At 41.6% G+C, this 17,278-nt stretch overlaps 1 protein-coding gene across 3 annotated transcripts in view; it reads left to right on the top strand.

The window, feature by feature from the left end:
• LOC134208630 (G-box-binding factor) overlaps positions 1–17,019 on the top strand; it is a 62,490-nt gene extending 45,471 nt beyond the window's left edge. For 2 of the 3 annotated variants that reach the window (XM_062684408.1, XM_062684414.1), the window contains exons 2-7: positions 3,294–3,452; positions 3,534–4,066; positions 4,143–4,552; positions 4,628–4,938; positions 4,999–5,118; positions 16,431–17,019. In XM_062684408.1, coding sequence (XP_062540392.1) covers positions 3,294–3,452; positions 3,534–4,066; positions 4,143–4,552; positions 4,628–4,938; positions 4,999–5,004 — 1,419 coding nt within the window. In that variant the 3' untranslated portion in view covers positions 5,005–5,118; positions 16,431–17,019. Of the gene's footprint in view, positions 1–3,293; positions 3,453–3,533; positions 4,067–4,142; positions 4,553–4,627; positions 4,939–4,998; positions 5,123–16,430 lie in introns of all 3 variants that reach the window. The other variant, XM_062684409.1, reaches the window with a different exon arrangement.
• The last annotated feature ends 259 nt before the right edge of the window (positions 17,020–17,278 follow it).

The raw sequence follows: 17,278 nt of genomic DNA, 5'->3' as shown, positions 1-17,278 counted from the left end.
AAGACTGGTTTGGAGTACCGTAAATATTCTGGGAAAATTGTGTTTTGTATATACTGGTGTAATGATGTCCCATGGGGCTTCACCAACTAACACACAAGCTTGGAAACCTATGAATCACTCTGTTGGTCCTGTAGACCTCCAATATCTGAACTCAAGAATGATTTGGAGTACCGCAGGAACTCTGAAAATGTTGTGATTTGTGTATACTGGTGTAATGATGTCCCATGGGGTTGCTCCAACTATCACACATGCTCAGGACCCTATGAATCACTCTGTTGGTGTTGTAGACCTCCAATATCTGAACTCATGAATGGGTTGGAGTACCGTAGCTATTCTGGGAATGTTGAATTTCTTATATACTGATGTAATGATGTCACATGGGACTTCTCCAACTAACACACAAGCTCGGGAACCTTTTAAATTACTCTGTTGGTCTTGTAGATCTCCAAGATTTGAATTCAAGAATGGTTTGGAGTACCTTAGATATTCTGAGAATGTTGATTTTTTATAGGCTGACCAGATAATTTCGATGAAAAAACGGGACATACGCACTTGCAAAACGGGACATGTCAAAAAACCTTGTCACAAAATTCAAGAGCTGTGGAAATTTTAATATTAATGGACTTAATTTTCATTTTCTGAGTAAGAAGTTTGAGAAAATTTTTAGAGTGAATAATTTACCACCATAACCTTCTATTATTATTAATAAGTTAGTGAAAAAATACTGAACAACAAATATTTCACTCTCCAAAATGCCGCCGATATTATTTTAATCCACTCTTAAACGTTTCCAATTACGAATAATTGAAAAAAAAAACAACAAAATAGTCAAAGTACCCTGCCTAAAGGCTGGTTTTCAGTTCGGAAAACATGTCACGGGATTTGGTCGCCCATGTGTTTTCAAATGGGCGTGAATTTCGAATCAAATACCCCAATTCCATAAATCCCGTCCTTTAAAAATGCGTGGGGACCAAATCCCGTGATACGTTTTCCAGCCTGTAAACCAGCCTGTAAAGCCGGTCAGGACATAAGAGAGAGATAAGAAAAAAATAATTTGAAGAAAAAAATCTCAAAAGACAAATGCGAAAAGAGCAATAGGGTGGGATTATTAACTTCCCGTTCTTAATGTTTTGAAAAGCATCAAACGATTGAAAAATATGTGGTGAATCAGATTTGAAAAAAAATATATAATTACGTGCTTTCCAAGATTCAAAAACAAATTGAAAATGAACTTAATTTGGCAATTAGATTGTCAGTCCCTGCGCTTAATTTTATTGACGTTGAGACGTGACCTGATTTTCAGGATATACTTGCCTACCGTGTAACTGGTTCCGTTCAATCCACTGATAAAATTGGCCAAATTTAAATGCCTTCGGAATAAGCCAAAAAAGTCTTTGAAATTAAGCTTCTTGTTCATAAACTGTTAAAAAACCTTAAGAAAAGTCGATCCATGGAAAATACATAACGGCATAGATAGCATTCTTTGAAAAGCAACACTAATTAGGGAGGGTTTTGTTCAGGGGGTCCATTATACGCACGGGGTCCATTACTAGCACTCACTCCCTGCATAACATATCACACATTTTTGATGGGTTTCGTCCACTTTCTCTGTATTTGGTTGGAATCTAACTACCTAAAATATTGAATTTGTTCGAACAAGATTTTGGAGCTCTTTGGAAGAATCAATGAAAAAACGGGACACATTGAGCATTTTTTAGATTACGACGGGACAGCAAAATAAGGTCTAAAAAACGGGACTGTCCCGTTAAATACGGTACATCTGGTCAGCCTAATTTTTTATATACTGATGTAATAATGTCCCATGGGGCTTCACCAACTAACACACAAGCTCGGAAACCTATGAATCACTCTGTTGATCTTGAAGATCTCCATTATCTGAACTCAAGAATTATTTGGAGTACCGCAGGAACTCTGGGAATGTTGTGATTTGTGTATATGATGATGAAATGATGTCCCATGGGGTTGCACCAACTAACACACAAGCTCAGAACAGTATGAATCTCTCTATTGGTGTTGTAGACCTTCAATATCTGAACTCAAGAATGGTTTGGAGTACCATAGCTATTCTGGGAATGTTGATTTTGTTTTGAAATGTAATGATGTCCTATGGGATTTCGACAGCAAACACACAAGCTCAGTAACCTATCAAGCACTCTGTTGGTCTTGAAGACCTTCAAGATCTGAACTCAAGAATTGTTTGGAGTACCGTAAATATTCTGGGAACGATGTATTTTATATATACTGGTGTAATGATGTCCCATGAGGTTTCTCCAACTAACACACATGCTCGGGAACCTATGAATTACTCTGTTGATCTTGTAGACCTCCAAGATCTGAACTCAAGAATAGTTTGGAGTACCGTTGATGTTCTGGTAACACTGCGGTTTGATAAAAATAGTTCAATTATGTCTCAAGTACCATTTCCAGCTTCATATTAGGATTGAGGTCCCGTAAAACGCTTTGTTGTTTTATAGATCATCAAGATCTGAACTCAAGGAAGGTTTGGAAGCCCTAAAAGATCTCAAAAAAAATATTTCCCCCCATATTTCAAACTTTTTATGGTTTGCATCCGTTTTTGAAGCAGTATGTCCAAAATTTATGTTGAAATACGACGAAAAAAAAATCCGTATTGAATCGGTTAAACAGCTCTCCTGGTAGTTGGTCAACTCCAGAGGCTTTGTTGTTTTTCAGCCGGCCGATCTCTTCCTGGATTTCCTGGAGATTCGGAGCCAGAAGTCGCATGTCCTGTGCGCGTGCTCCTAGGTTCATTACCATACCGCCACCGTTGTCTGCCATATCGCCATTCAGGTGCTCTTCGTAGTGCTGTCGCCACTTTTGGATCACCTCACGCTCGTTTGTAAGAAGGTTCCCGTTTATGTCCTTACACATATCGGGCTGTGGCGCATGCACATCCTTGCGTTATCATTCAGACTATATATGAATTTGGTACACTGTGGATGAAAAACCGAGGGGGAGATGTTACTTTCAGAAGCCTACAATGTATGAAAAAACTTAAGCACTACGGAATGGCTAAAAAGGATTACTCAATTCGTTCGAAAAACAATAGCTAGTGGCATAATTTTAGTTTCTTATCGAAACGAACAAATTCGCAACCAATATTTCGTCTTAAAGGATCAAAATCAATACTTCACAACCGAACAATCACAATCGTGTTTATTAGTTATGGCGGAATTTGCTATAAGCTCCAGCTGAATGTAAAATTTACAAATTAATTCACCATTTTTCCCATTTTTGCTATGCTTTTTCGTCAGATAAACAAAGAGGACTTTCTCCCAAAGAAAATATGTGATCGTTGTGTCGATAAAATCGAACAATATTTCGAGTGGAGAGCAAACTGCGTGCAAACCGATGCTATACTACATAACTACGCAGACTCGATGCGAGTTGTAACTGCGACGATAAATTTTCAGGTGAGTTGTGGTAAGATCCTACGTCGACATGTCACGCTAGTTGAAACTAGTCAAACTTACCGAAAATAATTTCCCCTTTAGGACGGCACCGTTAACATTGATAAAATGACACCAGCTCAGAAGAATGCATATCTAGAAGCGCACATGGCGGTACAGCAGCAAATGATGCACGCTGCCCAGCAGATACATCAACAACAGCAACAGCAACAACATCAGCAACAGCAGCAACAACAATTGCAACATCATCCGCAACAACAACCACTCCTGCAGCAACCACAAACATCATCTCGTTCTGCAAAGAAATCCAAACCCAACAATCACGAAAGTCAGCCGGCACAGTATCATCATCAACAGTTACAACAGCAAAGTCTGCAACAGCAACATCAGAGCCATCAGCAGCCCAACAATGTAATAACAGCTGCAACCGCTGGCGGTAGCATTAATACAACTCATTATGCAAATACTATCAAAGTACCGCAAATCACTACTAGCTCAATATCGAATACCACTAATATTAGCACTGCTGGTGGCGATAGTAGTACATTCACTGTGCCGGACGACGTGGGTATGGGGTTTGAAGGTGGAGTACGCGTTCTTCAAAGTTTGGGGAATTGGTACATCGACAACCACACAATTTCTTGATTATATCTAATCATTTTGTCTACTTTTTCCTTCTCTTGCGCCGGGCAGGTCACCGGAGATACCTCCAAATATACCTCGGCCAAACTTGATTCCATTTACAGAGCCGTACACGGAGGGCGGATCCATGCATCCAGCGACCAGGCTGAAAGCATTGCAGCAAGTTCAACAAGCGTCGTCCAAGAAGAGTACAGCGAAACCGAAAACACCGGTCACTAATAATACGGGTCCGCCAAAGCCAGTGTTCGAATGCACAATCTGCGGCAAAGGTCTAGCTCGGAAAGATAAGCTGACAATACATATGCGGATTCATACAGGGGAGAAACCGTACGTTTGCGAGGTTTGTGATAGGGCTTTTGCGCGGAGGGATAAGTTGGTGATACACATGAACAAGTTTAAACATGTCACTCCTACAAACATCGCCCCTCTTGGAAAACGACAGAACCGTGTGCCTACGTTAGGTTTGAATCATGGCCAAACATTAAATATGCTACTTTCATTTCTGTGTATTTAAAACATTTCATATTTCCTTTTAGTTAAAAAGGAGGATCAGAAAAGCGAAGACAATAAGCCAATACTGATCGACCACCATGCCTTAGCAACCCAAACTTTAACCACGGTGGTCAACAGTATTTCAGCTCAACAGCAACAGCAGCATCAAGGTCCGCCTCCTGGACAAATGAACCAAACGACAGCCAACGTTCAGCAGCAGAACAGTGGGACGTCAGTTATAGGAATGAGTATGCCACAGCAACACCACCACCAGTTGTCTTGGACCTGCGAACTGTGCGGTCGAATGTTCCAAACGAGGGAAGAGTGGACTCTGCATGCCAAAAGTCATTTAGAGGTACGAGTAGCTAAATGTTTTGAACGATTAAATGTTTCATTCCAAACGTATCCATTTTAGTATTGACAGCAACAAACTGGTGGTACTGTGATTCTAACAGGCAGTGGCTCTGACCTGAACACTGCTGTTAGCCTCAAGGATAAATGTATTCAGCCATCGCAGTCAATTTCTTCACAACAGGTTGGTAATGTATCAAACTTTGCTTCATTATTTAGTAGGATTTACAAAATATATCATAAGAACAGTAAACACACCTGCGTTCATAATAATAACATCAATCATTGATTTTTGGAGGAAATGGCTAACAGACATGTTTTAGACATGTTGTAGTTTTGTTGTCGGAAATTTTCACGGTTTGTTATTTGGGTGCACTTTGTTCAATTTGCTATCCAAAGTTCTAATGCCTTTAAAAAAAATTAAATTAAATCTCTTTATGCGTTTGGCGTTGATATTTACAACAGTCTGTTATGATTTATGGAAGCCCGAACAGATAACAATGACTGCCGTACGTCCACAAAAAATAAATATTATCCTGACAATTTTTGAAAATTTGTAAGGATTGACAGATACTGTGAAGTAAACATTTGCGAAGACCTCGGCTTCTAGCATCTGTAGTACTAGAGGGTTATACAATGACATGACGCACTGCAGTACGTATTTGTGGTTTTTTTTCTTCCTAAGCAATGCAGGGGGAATCAGAAATCAGACATCCTGGGTTGTCCAGGAAGTGCGGGGTTAGGGACCACCTCCAACAGCAAACGAGGGAGACAGGACTACATCCCCGACCCGCTAAACCGTTTCCATTGCCACCAAGCCCATCGTCCCTTCGGTACAACCAGAAAGTAATGCTTCAAAGGGGGCCAGTGCACAACGCACCCTCGAGGTTGGCTGCGTGTCCTTGCAGCATCGATCATCGTGACTCGCTTTTTTAGAAGAACACCATGGTATCGTGCCAGCGCATTGCTGGCTTTCCAGGTGGCCTTACCACGCCCTATGTCCTCGGAAGGTGAAAAGGGTCGACTTCGCGCCTGCTTCCCTCTGCACGACTGGTATCAAGAATGTTGATGCCGCGTGCACCCCAAATTGACTTCTCTGCGATAGGGTCTATTCGCCAACATACAAAGGGACTTGCTGACGCGGTGCCTACGCCTGCCCCAGCCTTGACAAGGACCCCTTTCCGTCCTCGGGCTCGGAACCTGCCCGGTTGCCCGACGCCGCGAAAGCGACGATACCATGTTGTGACCACTTGTTCGATAAAAGGATCGAGTTCGACCACAGGGCATGACTACCGGTATGACCCATGAAGCCGACTCCGATCCCTTTGACCACCTCTTATTTGCGCCTGAACTAGCGATCCTTGAGTCCACATGCCACCTTCTGTGTAGCTCCGAGACGATTTGGATAGCCGATAAAACGGCGTTCCAGCCAACTTCATCTTTACACATCCTCCGAACTAGGTTGTCCGGGGTAGTGTTCAGACCACAAGTGGCAAGCATGTGGTCACGCATTGCGCGAAAACGTGGGCCCACGAACAACACGTGTTCCACCGTTTCCTCTAAACCTGCGCACACCAAACACACGGGCGAGGCCGAGCAAGCCAGCTGCGTTACCTGCACTGTGATTTTGCAGCACGCTTAAACGCCGGGCACCCCCCATGGGGTGCTTGCTGTTCACAGCTTTGCTGGAACAAATCAAACAATTGGGAGGGTTTGTGCAGCATTGTGCCTTATGTCCCTCCAATCCGCAGCGTCGGTAGAGATTGCTTCTGTCAGGGCTTTTACAGTTCCATTGCTTGTGCCCCGGTTCCAGGCACAAGATGCAAACTTCGGGTTGCTCGTATATGCCCTCAGGGCACACCGACCATCCCACCTTAACGCTCCCCAACTTGACTACCTTGGAGGCGTCCGCTGTACTTAGCCTCGTCCGTCTTGATGACTAGGGCATCGCCCCTGGAGCGATTGGCGCCTATCCTAGACTTCTTGCTACCCTCATTCGCCTGGGTCTTCTTTTCGGCGCTTGATGTCTTCGGTTTCCTCTTGTTCTTGACCAAGGTCCAGGAGGCGTCATCCCCCTCTATTTCCCTGGTCTGGTGCGGTTGAGAGCTCTCAGCCTGCCGTAACCTCTTACTATCGTCTTTCCTGGGTGGACGGACCTTTTCAGGTCCTTCCTTCCCCGGTTTTGGAGGTATCTGACCGGGGTTCAGCTTCCCAGCCCCACTACCCTTGTTCGGGGTAGTAACCCTCCGCGTTTTGGAGCGGCCCCCAGGAAGCTCATCCCCTGGAGACTGTCTCCCCCGTTTTTGTGTCTGCTCCGTTGGAGCAGTCACCCCCGACGTGCCCGCAAATACTTGAGCCTCAGTCTGGGTAGACTTTGGCACCACCGTATTCGCTGGAACGCCCTCGGTCGATTCGACCTTGCCCGAATCCGCGAATCATTGGGTCTCAATCTGGGTAGACGTCGATTCCACGGATTTCACGGGTTTGCACTTGGCCGTCCCGACCGCCCTCTCCAGCTTGGCGTCCAACATCGACTTTCAACGTTTCAGCAAGCTCCTCTTAAGGTCCTTACTAATATTATGATTCGATGACGCAAAGTCGATGATGGCTTCCAGCTGTTCCGTTGCCACCTCGTAGGGCGAAAGCCCATCGCGTTTGCGGTTCATCGCCCCCACAAGCCATGGGCCATCCATAACCTCTACCGGCGTAGCCGAAGAGAAGGTTAAGTGACCCACGCCGGCGCTGCGCACCGAGCTGCCGACTATTGCCTCTGGCCTCCTAGGCGGAGACCTGAACAACCCACCTCTTGCGAAGGGGTTGTTACCTACACTACTATCACTTATTGAAGAATTGACTTGGTTTTCCATTTTGGTCCCACGTGTTGCTCGGCAAAAGAGGTCCACCACGCCAGAGCTCAGCATGACGCGGTAAGGGACAATTACTGGGGGCGTGCCCAGGTACCCCACAGGCTCCGTTAAGGGCCTAGCTCATTATTTCACCCCCTTGGCCATGCATCCCCTCGGCACGGGTCGCTTAACGCCTTGGGATTAGGGGTTAGGGACGATGGTCCCGTTGGTCGCACCCACTCACTGTAGCTGAAGTCAGAAGGACAACAGTGACCAGGCTGCACTACCAGCTAAGTACAAAACCCTAGCTGGCGGTCAATTGTCATCGGAAGACCCGTGGAAGCGTGAGATTGGAACTTGTGAGGACCAGAGCTGTGTAGGACGCTCCTTCCCAGACGTCGACTCACCATTTCGCAGCCCCGTATTTGCGGTTTATCGGTCGGGATCTGTCGTACAGTAGATTTGGAACCTGCTTACTCAGGCGGGTGAAGAAGTTTGATTCATCTGAACTTGATATACGTTGCATTTCAAGCACGCGATCCACTCTTCCGCCACATTCTAGACATAAGATCTTGGTGTTTATCATGGATGATTTCCCTAGTTCTATTCCGTTTGACTCGACAATGACAATTTCGTAGATGGAATTCCATTGTGTAAAATCGAACCTCTGTTGACGTTTTCACTTTCAGTATTGAAACTATCGAGTTAGCTTTTGAGTTTTTCTTCGACGGCCCTTAATGTGTTATCCAGCATCCAGCGGTGGGCGTCTCCACTTCACACTGTCGCCGAAGTGCCGTGACGAGCTCTTCGACTTCGGTGATCTCGTCCAGGTCTTTAACCCTTAGATTCACCTCCGTCGTAAGTGCCCTCACCTTGACCGTCTCGCCTAGGACTTCCTACGCCAACTTCTTGTAGGCGGCGCCCTTTTGCGAGACGCCCCGCTTCAGCTCGAGGATCATATCGCTCATCCGGGTACGTCGCTTGACCCGCAATTTCGTAGATGGAATTCCATTGTGTAAAATTGAACCTCTGCTAACGTTTTCACTTTCAGTGTTGAAACTATCGAGTTAGCTTTTGAGTTTTTCTTCGACGGCCCTTAATGTGTTATCCAGCATAAGGAGCTTAGGAATCAATGTAAAAACCGTATTAAAATTCAATTTTAAAATGCAAATTCGCTCGAAAATGTTAATTTCCGCTGCATAGGCAAAGTTATTAAAGATTTATCTCTATTGTTAACACCGCTATCGTACCCACCGTGTCCACCAACACTGCTACATACAAACGGAACAAGCCTTCCTGAGTTTCGTTGCCGATTTACATCGTCTGCTTAGAAAGGAGGATGAAGAATGAATTGATAGAAGAAAAGATGGAGAAATGTAAACAAATCTGCCATTAGGATTGAATTAGATGCGTTGAATTTATAAAATCTTATACTGTGAATTATAAGTGCCAGTAAACTATCTTGCGCTTAGGATTGTGGAATATTTGCAGTAAGTAATTGTGTGTAGCCCCAAATGGCCGGAGCGAATTGTTATGACAGCAGCTCTCCGTGGGTGCGTGTACACGCCACCGAGGTCTGACCAGAAGAGGGCGAGTCAAGGCTTGCTGCGCACTGATCGACACGCTGAAGTGTTAACCCGACTAGAAGAGCATAACAAAAATTGAACACAATTTTAACATATTGTGATATTTATAACTTATTTTGATACAATTTTGTTCTCAGTAGCCATTATCTTTCAAATGTTGTAACAGGATTATATCATAATATGATTTGGAAAATGCTTAACACCGAATTGCCCAATAGTAGGTAATTAAAATAGATGTAGCAAAGTCTCCCAGCCATAGGTATATCATAACGCTAATATAATTTGAGAAGGTTGCCTTATTTGTTATGTTGTTAATTTCATGTTCTCGAAAAATATTCTTGTTCAGACAAAAACAAAAAAATTATGATTGTTGATCACAATCTGGAGACCTATCACGACCTGTAAAAATTCCAACTGCACAGAAACAATATATTTTGTATCTGATTCTGTTATAAATTTCTAACAGAATATGTTATTTTTATGATAAAATTGTAACAAAGTTTGATAGTTTTTTGTTTCCAGTAGTGCAGTTTTTGATAGATATTTAGTTATTTTAACAACATCCTGCACCATGTTTCTAACAAATTTTGTTATAAAAATTTAGTATAACATAATAACATAGTATGATATAATTTTGATATGACCTTCTAGTCGGGAATGTACAATCACACGCTGATGGTAATATACTCAAACCCCACATTTCCCTTCTTCTCTCATTAAAAAAAGGCAAAAAAAATCCTCTAGCATAGAACGCATTGATTTTTTTTAAAGTTATTTGCGCGAGATGAAGATGAACATATTGCTTTTGAGAAACCGATGATTTCCTTGGAAAACTGAACTCTAAAATAAACTTGTATGATCATCGTGGTTTTCATTCGCAGAACAACAAAATGCAAGTGAATAGGTTGTGTCATTAAAATGTTAAACTAAATTGGTAATTGATCTCAAAAAAACATTTTATATTATAGCAATAATCTAAATATCTTATACCGTCCATTAAATTCAACTATCAGCTTCATATATAGTAATACCAGCAAGCTGATCTTCAACATATCGATGTTGAACTTGCTAACAACCGCTTAGAACATGTGTTCCCAAACTGTGGGCCGCGACTCCCAGGGAGGTCGTGGGCTGATCAATGATGGGTTGCGAAAGACGAATCTTGAATCATTATTTTGTCCCTATTTTGTCCCACAGATCTATCACAGCCATTAGATTTGGATCTATGTAGTGAATGAAGAACAATAAATTTTGAGATTTTGTCAAATACAATGAAATCCAAACAATTCAAATTCAATCCAATTCCAATAAAAACCCAAGCCACATTCAATCCAATAATTCTAATCAACATCAAATCCTAATCCAATCTTAATCCGTTCCAAATCCAAATCAAATCAAATGCAATTTTAATCCAAATCTAAATCAAATCCAATTCAAATCTAGTTCAAATCCAATCCATATCCAATTCAAATCCATTCCAATCAAACACAAATCCAATTAAAATCTAATCCAAATCCTATCCAAATCTATTATTCCACATTCAATCCTAATCCGTTCCACATCCATTCCAAATTCACTGCAATCAAAATCTAATCCAAATCCGATCCAAATCCAATCTAAATCCGTTCCAAATCCAAATCCAATCAAACGCAATTATAATCCAAATCTAAATCAAATCCAATCCAAATCTAACCAAAATCTAATCCAAATCCAATCCATATCCAATTCAAATCCATTCCAATCAAATCCAACCAAAATCTAATCCAAATCCGTTCGAGTTCCAAATCATTGCCAATCCATTCAAAGTAATATAATGATGGGATATGAAGCAATTCATAATGGTTTGTACAATCTAACGCGAATTTATTTTTTATCCATATTCTAAAAGCCAATGTGGGAGGGTCGCAAGCAATATGTGATTCTGCTAGGTTGGTCGCATGTACAAGTAGTTTGGGAACATCTGGCATAGGATATGATATTTATCTAAAATTTCGCAGAGATATCATACTTAAATGGGATAGCATAAGTTTATTAAGGGGCCCTCCTTAGCCGTGCGGTAAGATGCGCGGCTACAAAGCAAGACCATGCTGAGGGTGGCTGGGTTCGATTCCCGGTGCCGGTCTAGACAATTTTCGGATTGGAAATTGCCTCGACTTCTCTGGGCATAAAAGTATCATCGTGTTAGCCTCATGATATACGAATGCAAAAATGGTACCTTGGCTTAGAAACCTCGCAGTTAATGACTGTGGAAGTGCTTAACGATGAACACTAAGCTGCGGGGCGGCAATGTCCCAGTGTGGGGATGTAATGCCAATTAAGAAGAAGATAAGTTTATTCCTAAATTTTAGACTTATGTTAACCAGTACTATTAGCCAATAACTCCAAAATTATGACTTTGTGAATGCTGGCATCGTTTTTTGAGCTTCATGAATGTTGGATATCTCATCCAACGGGTAATTCCGTTACGACTACTAAGTCAGCAAATTCCAAAATAACTTCAAGATAATATATCAAGCCTTCCAAACAACTTTGTAGCATATGATAGAACTCCATATCTCTCAGATTTCGATAGAACTAGCTTAACTGGTAGTCTCATGTACACTAAAGCTAAGTTATACATTTCAAACTAAATTTATTTTAACCAAAATAAATGTTTCCTTGGGATTTTCTAGATTGTCAAAAAAAATTTCGGCAGTCTCCCAGACATGCCATAAGGTATTTCAAACCACAAACCAGCGGTCTCCCATGCTTTGTGATTGTCCAAACCACAATCCATTTTCCAGTGGTCTTCCAGACGCGCTTTGTGATTTTCCAAACCACAATCCATTTTCCAGCGGTCTTCCAGACACGCTTTGTGATTTTCCAAACCACAATTCATTTTCCAGCGGTCTTCCAGACACGCTTTGTGATTTTCCAAACCACAATCCATTTTCCAGCGGTCTTCCAGACACGCTTTGAGATTTTCCAAACCACAATCCATTTGCTAGCGGTCTTCAAGACACGCTTTGTGATTTTCCAATCCATAATCCATTTTCCAGCGGTCTTCCAGACGCGCTTTGTGATTTTCCAAACAACAATCCATTTTCCAGCGGTCTTCCAGACGCGCTTTGTGATTTTCCAAACCACAATCCATTTTCCAGCGGTCTTCCAGACGCGCTTTGTGATTTTCCAAACCACAATCCATTTTCCAGCGGTCTTCCAGACACGCTTTGTGATTATCCAAACCACAATCCATTTTCCAGCGGTCTTCCAGACACGCTTTGTGATTTTCCAAACCACAATCCATTTTCCAGCGGTCTTCCAGACACGCTTTGTGATTTTCCAAACCACAATCCATTTTCCGGCGGTCTTCCAGACACGCTTTGTGATTTTCCAATCCACAATCCATTTCCCAGCGGTCTTCCAGACGCGCTTTGTGATTTTCCAAACCACAATCCATTTTCCAGCGGTCTTCTAGACACGCTTTGTGATTTTCCAAGTCACAATCCTGTTTTCAGCGGTCTTCCAGACACGCTTTGTCATTTTCAAAACCAAAAACCAGTTTCCAGCGGTCTTCCAAACGCGCTTTGGGATTTTCAAACAAAAATTCAGTTTCCAGCGGTCTTACCAACGCGCTTTGTGGTTTTCCAAATCACAATCCATTTCCCAGCGGTCTTCCAGACACGCTTTGTGATTTTCAAACCACAATCCATTTTGCAGCGTTCTTCCAGACGCGCTTTGTAGTAATACAAACCCATTGCCTTGTGTTTTTTTTAATCGTCAGATGTTTTAACACATTAGCACATTACCAATTGAATTCAACTCACCTTTTGAAATCAGCATCAGGATCCAACAAATAACCTGGCAGGATCGCCAAAATGTGTAGCCCCAAATGGCCGGAGCGAATTGTTATGACAGCAGCTCTCCGTGGGTGCGTGTACGCGCCACCGAGGTCTGACCAGAAGAGGGCGAGTCAAGGCTTGCTGCGCACTGATCGACACGCTGAAGTGTTAATGTACAATCACACGCTGATGGTAATATACTCAAACCCCACAAATTGTACAAATTATACTATTCAGGAAAATGGATTATTTATTAATCTTAAGGCGTGCAGTGCTTTCAAATTCCTTTCAAATAGTCCAACTGTTCATCTCGGTGATCGCCTTATATCGTAACTGAAAAGAAAAGAAAACATAATTAATTGCGGCTTGTAAGTTATAGAAAGTGACCTGAAAAGAAATTGACACTGAATTAAAGATTGTTATTTGTACGCAGGGAAAGTATCCGATACAAAAAGAAACCAGGATCGAGTAGAAAGGTGTGGTGTGCAAGAGTACAATAAGACCAATTATTGTAAGTAGACACTAAAGATAAAACTGTAAGTTGCTAATTAAATATAAATTCTAGTTTGAGCTGCCGCAAAATCCGGGCTGCTTCGAGAAATTTGGTTCAAATCCGAACATCTATATATAAAAATGAGTTTGCATTTCCTTTGAGGCAATATAACTCACGAACGGATGGGCCGATTTGCAAGATCTCCTAACTATTCGGTTCGTCTTGGGCTCTGTTGTGTTTGGTGTCAGGCCATTAGACCGAATGGAGATATGAGATGTTTTTCCTTCTTTTTTCTTCCTTCTTCCTTTTTTCTGCTTCATTCTTGCTTCTTACTTCTTTCTTCTTCTTTATTTCTTCTCCCTTCTTTGTTCTTCGCTGTTTCTTCTTTCTTCTTCGCTCTACTTTCTTGCTCCTTTTCTCTTCATTCTTCTTACTTTTATCTTCCTTATTATTCCTTCATTACTGGTTTATTTACAATTTTGCTGTCCACTCTTCCTACAGCTGTATGGTTGACCATCGGCTATCGGTCGTGCAGGAGACTCTCTTCCTTCTTCGTTCCCGTTCTTCCATCTTCTTTCTCCTTCCTTCTGCCTTCTTTCTTCTTACTTCAACCTTCTTTCGACTCAAAGGCTTTCTCGTGGGTTGGTTAGTCAAAAAAGGCGTTCAATGGGTTCGTTGGCTCGTTTTCGAAGCGTAGGACGAGGTTAGGGGCCCTCCTTAGCCGTGCGGTAAGATGCGCGACTACAAAGCAAGACCATGCTGAGGGTGGCTGGGTTCGATTCCCGGTGCCGGTCTAGACAATTTTCAGATTGGAAATTGTCTCGACTTCCCTGGGCATAAAAGTATCATCGTGTTAGCCTCATGATATACGAATGCAGAAATGGTAACTTGGCTTAGAAACCTCGCAGTTAATGACTGTGGAAGTGCTTAATGAACACTAAGCTGCGAGCCGGCAATGTCCCAGTGGGGGATGTAATGCGAATGACGAAGAAGAAGAAGGACGAGGTTAGACTCGAAAAATCAAGTGGTTTGGATGGTTGCCGAAGACGTTCGACAGATTTGTAGACTAGTGGTGGAGATTGGACTGGAAGAACCACGTGGCTTTGTTGGCTGCCGAAGGCGTTCGACGGGCTTGTAGACCCGTTTTAGCAGCAGAGGTTGGACTCGAATACTTTTGTGGGTTGGCTTGGTCAAAAGAGGCTCGACTCGAAGAACGATGTGGCCTGGATGGTTGTCGAAGGCGTCCTATACGGGTTTGAAGACCCGTTCCTCGAAACGGCGATTGGACTCGGCGACTTTCTAGTGGCTTGGGTTGGTCGAACGAGGCGTTCACCGGGTTCGTTGACCTGTTTTTTAGAGTGGAGGTTGGACTCGAAGAATCAAGAGTCTTGGTAGGTTTCCGAAGGCGTCCTCGTTGACTGTCATGACTTGGGTTGGTCAAAAGAGGCGTTCGACGGGTTCGTTGACTCGGAACTTCACTCTTCACGTTTAAGGCTTCCATATTTACTACACACAATTTTCGCCCCGAAATGAGGGTTGCCTGTTTTTATTTTGCCAATTGAGGATATGGGTGTTTGTTTTTAAATACCTACGTATAATAAAATTTAATAAAATCAATATATATTGTTATGAAAACTCATATGCGAATATGTACGTTATGTGGAAGATATTGATTTGGAAAATGTATTGGAGGTAACCACTTTCCCTTCGATGGGACTCGAACCCATGACCCTACAGTACGCTAGACTGGTGCTTTAACCAACTAAGCTTCGAAGGACCTCCGTCGGCCTTCGCAACCTAGCGGCTACTGAACGAGCTCGAGATTCCCAAATTGGACGCATAGTCAAATCACTCGCAATCCATTTCTCAAATAGGCAATTCACTTTGATTGAACTGAACCTGAGTTGCGTGCTCAATTTGGGCAATTTGTTCAATACTCATTCTAAGCTACATAATCACTTCAACCACGTGGAAGGTTCACTTCCATAGATAAAGCATGTGGAGACATATGTCAATCGCCGTAGTCATTCACGAAATCATGCATTGAACGGGGCTGATATGCGTAGAAACCATAAAACAAGTGCTCTATTTCTCGGCATAACTGTCCCGCCAAACTATTTTCATGATCATTGTCGCAAATTCTATTTGTGAGTGAAAAATAAGAATGTTTTCAATGAAATTAAGTCTTCTGAATGGTTCTGTGATGTTATAATCTTATATTGCATTATGGTTGTACGCCAGCAATGAAAATTAGTGTTCAATTTCAAATGCCATTTTCTCATTTGTCGTTTTTTGAATTTGGTACAAGCATGTGTAGAACGGCAGTATAGCTGAAATAAATGCAATATTCAACATGAATAGCCAATATTACATACAAGTTAAAAGCAAACTTGTTAGGAAGAGGACAATTTCAACTGCAATAATTCCAGATGTTTTATGAGCTGTTATGTAAAAATCCTATTATGAAAAATCCTAAAAATTCAACATTTTGCGTGAATTTCTAAAATTCTAGGAATGTTCTTTGAACTTTTAGTCTGATACCAAACCCAAGTTTACCACCAAAATAAAAATCTAGCAATCCACTGAATATATGTTCTAATGATTTTGAAAATGCAGCAGATGCGTTTAAGATGAACAAAACGCTTAAATTGATAGAAAACTTTAAACTGAAAGAATAGAAAAATAATATCATATCTGACAAAAAAATGTTTGCATAACTCACCCTGAATCTTGTTATCCAATTCTTTCAGACTCTTTACAGCCTCAACACAACCGGCGTTGCATCCAATGTATCGCAGGGTATAGTAGTGCAACAGCAGAGCAACTTTTGTTTTCTGTGCCGACAGAGTTGCGGCAGCCAGGCAGAGTTCGCCGCGCACATTCGAGGACATTTCGTGGACGGGAAAATTTCTGCCAATACGATCGACTCGACCACTCTCGTAAACAGACACGTTCAAAACGGAAACATTTGCAACTCTACTAGTACCTAATTCGATCGAAGATGGGGGTACGATTCTTAACCTGGATATCGTTTAAGTAGACTGTTATTTCAGTTTTGAACCGAATTCACATATCTATATCAAACTTTAGGAAGCTTTTGAGTTTTCTCTGTTCCTTAGAAGAATTATTTATTTGTCCTAAATCTCAATAGAAGACTTCATATATCAAGCAAGATATATGTTTTAAAACATTTCGATCAAATTAGCTTTATTTAAATGATTATTAAACAGAATTCGAAATTATGTATACATGTTCTATCACCTAAATATGATAAAAATCGATTTTTGTAATGACTTTATTAGTGTGATTTTTCAATTACAATATTAAGTTCATCATTATGTTCTATATTTATTTATTATTGTGTAAAATAAAAATAACCCTTTTTCATTATTGTTTTTCATATCATATTGCGGTTTTAATACGAATCATCAAATGTTAAGACATTCACTTACCTTGGTGCATGGAGTCTTCTCGTCGTTCAAACTCCCTTTTATGCAAAGCAAATATATTTAAACAGGATTTTTAAAATACCTGGTAGAATAATATATTTTTTGTAAACAAAATCAAAATTAGGGAGATGATTAAGATATTAAACCTA

Source organism: Armigeres subalbatus, chromosome 1 (genome assembly GCF_024139115.2).
Source record: "Armigeres subalbatus isolate Guangzhou_Male chromosome 1, GZ_Asu_2, whole genome shotgun sequence".
Taxonomy (NCBI): domain Eukaryota; kingdom Metazoa; phylum Arthropoda; class Insecta; order Diptera; family Culicidae; genus Armigeres; species Armigeres subalbatus.
The sequence above is the reverse complement of the archived record's forward strand: the minus strand, read 5'-3'. Positions and strand labels throughout refer to the sequence as shown.